Source organism: Ranitomeya imitator, chromosome 6, assembly GCF_032444005.1.
Source record: "Ranitomeya imitator isolate aRanImi1 chromosome 6, aRanImi1.pri, whole genome shotgun sequence".
NCBI classification, from domain to species: domain Eukaryota; kingdom Metazoa; phylum Chordata; class Amphibia; order Anura; family Dendrobatidae; genus Ranitomeya; species Ranitomeya imitator.
Window position 1 is genome coordinate 258,867,728 of NC_091287.1, and position 6,159 is coordinate 258,873,886.

Sequence of the window (6,159 nt, forward strand, 5' to 3'; positions counted from 1 at the left end):
CTCAGATTTCCTGTCCTGTTCTGTCCCTTGATCACTACTCAGATTACCTGTCCTGCCACCCTCCAGCTTCTCATCCTCCTGTCATCCCTCAGATTCCATCCATGTCATACCAGATTCCTTATCTTCCTGCCCCCTCTCCAACCTCAGATCACTTCCTTACCCAGATTCTCACTCCTTCTGTCTGCCTTCTCGAAATCCACCGCATCATCATTACTCAGGTTCTCTGTCATCTCCCAGCGTCCCTGTCATTCCCCAAATACCATCATCATCTAGATAACCTGTCCCTGTCATGCCCAAGATTCACTGCCATCCCCCAGACTCCCTATCATCCTCAGATTCTGTCATCCCGTGTCTCTGTCATATCCCAGATTCCCTGTCATCTCCCAGATTCCCTGTCATCCCCTACATAACCTGTCCCTGCCATTCACCAGACTCCCTGTCATCCTCAGATTCCGTCACCCCGTAACGCTGTCATCGCCCAGATTCCCTGTCATATCCCAGATTCCTTGTTCCTGTCATCCCCTACATATTCTGTCCCTGCCATACCCCAGATTCCCTGTCATCTTCTAGATAACCTGTCATTCCCGATTTCCTGTCATTACCCAGATTCTTTCATCCCAGGTTTCCTTTCATCCCCCAGATTCCCTGTCATGCCCCAGATTTCCTGTCCGTCATCACCCAGATTCCCTGTCCCTGTCATCCCCCAGATTCCATCATCACACAGATTCCCTGTCATTATAGATTCCCTGTCCTTCCGTAGCCTCCAAATTCCCAATCATCTCCCAGATTCCCTGTCCATCCCCCCTCTAGATTCTCTGTCCCTATCATCCCCCAGATTTCTTGTACTTCTGTCACTCCTCTGATTCCATCACCCTCAGATTCCGTCCCCCAATTCCTGAAAATCATGTCTCTCCTTTTATATAACACACTGAAACATTTCTGATATACAAAGTACAAGGTAACAAACTTGAGTTTTCCTGGTAAATTCCCGCTCTTCTTATCACTATTACAGACGGATGTCTAACCTCTGATTTCTTGACCCCGTTTTATGCTCTTTCAGGGGTGCCTCCTCTAATAGCTATAACCTGCTTGTTAATTTGGGGCTCAAGGAGGACAACTTCCAGCCATTAGCCAGTATCTACAATAGAGAAAAGTAGTGCAAGTCTTTCTAAGGGTGATTATATACAGTAAGATATACAGTAGGGATTTTGGAGGGAGCACTTACATATCATGGCTAAGGGGACTCCTCAGTAATGGGATCTGTCTCCAGCCACCTTCACAGGGTGACAGTAGGCAGCCAGCTCACTGTCAGCTACAGGGTGACAGGTCTGTCAAGACTGAGTGACCTCTCCAATAGATCCTGCCCTTCCTGGAGCACCAACAATGGGCTGAACTTTGTACACTCCATAGTCTACAGAACAATAGTACAGAAAGGAAGAGCACCCGCCCCTCCTCAGCTCACGGAGCACTGGCCCTCACTGCCATATAGTCTCGGTCCTCAGCTCAGAGGAGCACTCAACCTCACTGCAATACAGCCCGTCGCTCCAGGGACCACTCATTCACCCTCACTGCCATAGAGCTCCTGTCCTCAGCTCCGGGGAGCACTCACTCACCTTCATGCCATAGAGCCCCCACCTGCCCTCAGCTCCAGGGAGCACTCACTCAGTCTCATTGCCATAGAGCACCGACCTGTCCGCAGCTCCGAGGAGCACTCACTCACCCTCACTGCTATAGAGCCCCTGTCCAGAGCTCCAGGGAGCTGTCACTCACCCTCACTGCCATAGAGCGCTTGTCCTCTGCTCAGGGGAGCACTCACCCTCATTGCCATAGAGCCCCTGGCTTCAGCTCTAGGGAGCGCTCACTCACCCTCACTGCCATATAGTTCCTGTCCTCAGCTTAGGGGGAGCAGTCACTCACCCTCATTGCCATAGAGCCCCTGCCCTCAGCTCTGGGGAACAGTCACTCACCCTCACTGCCATAGAGAGCTTGTCTTCAGCTCAGGGGAGCACTCACCCTCGTTGCCATAGAGCCCCTGCCCTCAGCTCTGGGGAGCGCTCACTCGTCCTCACTGCTATATAGTTCCTGTCCTCAGCTTAGGGGGAGCAGTCACTCACCCTCACTGCCATATAGACCTTGTCCTCAGCTTAGGGGGAGCAGTCACTCAACGTCACTGCCATAGAGCCCCTGCCCTCAGCTCTGGGTAGCGCTCAATCACCCTTACTGCCATAAAGTCCCTGTCCTCAGCTTAGGGGGATCAGTCACTCACCCTGACTGCCCTCAGCTCTGGGGAGCACTCACTCACCCTCACTGCCATAAAGTCCCTGTCCTCAGCTTAGGGGGAGCAGTCACTCACCCTGACTGCCCTCAGCTCTGGGGAGCACTCACTCACCCTCACTGCCATAAAGTCCCTTGTCTTCAGCTTAGGGGGAGCAGTCACTCACCCTCACTGCCCTCAGCTCTGGGGAGCACTCACTCACCCTCACTGCCATAAAGTCCCTGTCCTCAGCTTAGGGGGAGCAGTCACTCACCCTCACTGCCCTCAGCTCTGGGGAGCGCTCACTCACCCTCACTGCCATGAAGTCCCTGTCCTCAGCTTAGGGGGAGCGCTCACCGTCACTGCCATAGAGCCCCCGTCCTCAGCTCCGGGGAGCACTCACCCTCATTGCCATAGAGACCCGCCCGTCCTCAGCTCCGGGGAGCACTCACTCACCCTCACTGCCGTACTTGCCATTGTTCGCTCCCATCCTGTAGACTTCATGCTCTCATCCCACAGACACTCAGCATTTCCATCGGGCAGAGCATAGAGCGCCCTCCATAGGCGGGGACAATACAAAGCTGCTCCATCCCTCAGCAGACATCGGCCATTCCAATAATCCAGTCAGGAGGCGTTCACATCCACAGCGGCATAGACTTGTTGCTTGTCCTGCGGCTCAGCGATGCCGGCGGCAGCTCTCCCTGGTCTAGAGCAGTCACTGCACGGTCCCAGCATCCATCCTCTGTGGAGAAATGTGGGAGGACCGGCCGGCTGCATCCTCCCTCCTCTCCTCCCAGCCTCACGTCAGGCGTCCATATTACCTCACCCCTGTACCTCAGGAGCTCTGCCCGGCACACATTACTTATTCGGGGAGGAGAGGACGAGGGTCTCTAGGGTATGTCCGGCTATGTGCTCTGAGCCTGAGGAGGGGAGAGGGAAACACCCGGCATGTTTATAGCCTGGAAGCCGGCCAAGTCTACACATATTCACAGATACATCCCACATCATGGCTGCAACTCAGCCCTGACCGAAATACCTAGGAGTCAGCACTGCCAAGTACACAGCTCTCCTCCTGTCTTTTGTCACAGGCTGCTCTGCCTCTGGGAAAGTTGGGTTACACAGGGTGGGTAGGTACACAGAAAGTGGGAGATAGATGATAGATATATATGTATATATATAAAATTATACAGTGAATCCACCGGTCGAGCAGCGAGCTTTTCCGAATCGCCCACTGAACTAGCCTTCCCAAAAGTTGCTGTACCCTGTAATTCAAAATGCAGCTCTACTGACCCACAATAGGCTTCATCTGCATATCCACCACCACCAATATTACAGTGTTACCTGCTGACACGGGTAGATCAATGATGAAATCTACAGACAAATAAGTCCATGGTCTGCAGGGAATCGCCAAAGGTTGAAGAGCCCTGGACGGACGAGTATGTGTGGTCTTGGAACAAGTACTGCAGGCAGCTACATATTCACGAACATCCTGGTGCACCCTAGATCACCAAAACTGTTTCTTGGAAAAGTATGCACACGGACACCATTTACTGAACACTGCGACATTACAGCCATAACCCCCACTTCCGATTCTATAACATCAGCCTGTATTAGGGTTGGCACAGAAGCAAAACCTCTCTTTAAAAGTAGCAATTAGGGTTGAGCGAAACGGATCGGACAAATTGAAAAATCGCCGACTTTCGGCAAAGTTGGGTTTCGTGAAACCCGACCTGATCCTAGTGTGGGATCGGCCATGAGGTCAGCGATCAGCGCACCAAAGTTGCGTTTCGTATAACGTTTTCAGCGCCATTTTTCATCCAATGAAGGAGGACGCAGAGTGTGGGCAGCGTGATGACATAGGTCTCGGTCCCCACCATCTTAGAGAAGGGCATGACAGTGATTGGCTTGCTTTCTGCGGAGTCACAGGGGCTATAAAAGGGGGTGCACGCCGACCGCCATCTTCTGCCGATCTTAGCATAGGAAGAGGTTGCTGCAGCTGCATCAGAAGAAGGGATTTAGTTAGGGAGGGAAGATTAAGCCCCGAAACTGCTTGTGCTGTAGCGATTTCCACTGTCCAACACCACCTTTTCTTTGCAGGGACAGTGGAGGCTATATTTTTGTGCATCAGCTATGTAGCTTATTAGGCTGCCTTATAAGGCTCCCTGATAGCTGCATTGCTGTTTGTACGCTGCTGTGCAAACCAACTGCATTTTTAAAAGTAAAAATTCTGTTGCTCCTTTTGCCACAGTTATCTTGTTTCTTTGTCCACACTTTTGTGTGCAGCAGTCCTTTTTATTGCTGCCACACTTGTCCTGAGATCATTGTAGGGAGACTGAAATTGTACTACAGTCCTTGTGGATCGCCCCCAGACGCAGGGCCGCGGGTTACTCGGTACCGGTCCTCTACTGTCTCAGTTCTGGGGATGTCACGGTGGCTGGACCCGGTCCGTGACCCTGCTAAGGGGCGCCCAATGAAAGGAGATAAGAGTCTGTCAAGGTTTCGTGACGCCACCTGTGGTATTCGGTCAGGGTGACTGACGCTGCTTGGGGTCCGCTGGGGTGATGTGATGACAGCTAGATGGTGTGACTTCCCACAGGTGAAGTAAGTCCCCAGGGCTTCCCAGTAAGGTGGATGGTGATGGTGTGAGGTGCAGGCAATAACGAGGACACAGGGTTGCAGTCTTTTTACCTCTTTACTGAAGACTTCAGGATCCTCAATCCAGAGCACGATTAACAGGGCTGTCAGAGACCGGCCGGTCCGATGGCACATCCAGAGTTCCCCTTGCAGGTGGAAATTGTTGCCTACCAATAGCGCCTGTGTGTTGTAGTGCTACCCTGCTGAGCATTCGGTATAGTCCTCACAACTTCTGTTCTAGTTCATTCGTTCGTTCTTTCTAGTTCTTTCTCCTTCTTTCTGTTTCGTTCCAGATGTTACTAGTTTCTCGTCCCCCAGGTATGTTATGGCTAGGACGCACCCGTATAACAGGAAGGCTCGGAGCTCTTCCGGGACCCTAGAGACGCCCCTTTCCACGCGTTGCCCCCTATGTCTTCGTAGGATATTTTAGGTAGACAGCCAACCTATAATTAACTGTCCTGCGGAGTTTGAAGTAAGGCATAGAGTCAGTTACTTCCTCGGTGTTCCGGCCACCGGCTACGCGCCTCAGTAGGATGTTGCCGTTCTTGGGGCACGACTCCTACTGGATCTCCTTTGTGCTGATCTCGTTTCTCACTGTTCCACAATATCCTTCGCTTCGTGTCTCTTTCTTAGGATACCGCCGCAAGGAAATGCAGGCGCGGTTCCGTAACGTTCTGTTCTGTTCGCTAGGTACCTGCCAGGTTCCCACGCCTGACAGGGAACCCCCTGAATCTTCTCCCTGCAGCACCCTGGCAGAGGGATGCTGCCTGAATCCAACCCAGTCAGCTTCTGATCTAACTTCCTATCCAACCCCTAGTTTTACCAGTGTGAGGAGTGGCCCAATAAATAAAGCCTTTTTCTCCCCCTAGTGGCCGGAGTGTGAAGTGTAATGTGTGCTGGTGATACCTGGTCAAAGAACTCCTTTAGTGCCATCAGACTTACCATCACTTCCCTTAGTGGCAGAGCGACGTTACTGCAACGACCAGATCTCTGGGGCGCCGCACTTGTATTTTTTGATATATCTTCCAGCCACGTTCTGCCACTTACATTGTGTAGTGTAATACACTGGGCCTGAGTTTTGGTGCATTCTCCCCCCAATAAAAGGGAGATTTTAATTGGCACTAAGTGGATCTACGTCAGTTCTGTTTGCCGTATATCTTCCAGCCACGTTCTGCCACTTACATTGTGTAGTGTAATACACTGGGCCTGACTTTTGCTGCAGTCTCCCCCCCCAAAAAAAAAGGGAGATTTAAATTGGCACTAAGTGGATC

The 6,159-nt window shown here is 51.9% G+C and overlaps 1 protein-coding gene across 1 annotated transcript in view; it reads right to left on the reverse strand.

The window, feature by feature from the left end:
• Positions 1-3,033, reverse strand: part of FBXL7 (F-box and leucine rich repeat protein 7) — a 403,018-nt gene extending 399,985 nt beyond the window's left edge. The window contains exon 1 of the mRNA XM_069730596.1: positions 2,711-3,033. Coding sequence (XP_069586697.1) covers positions 2,711-2,744 — 34 coding nt within the window. The 5' untranslated portion in view covers positions 2,745-3,033. The remainder of the gene's footprint in view (positions 1-2,710) is intronic.
• Between the last annotated feature and the right edge of the window lie 3,126 nt (positions 3,034-6,159).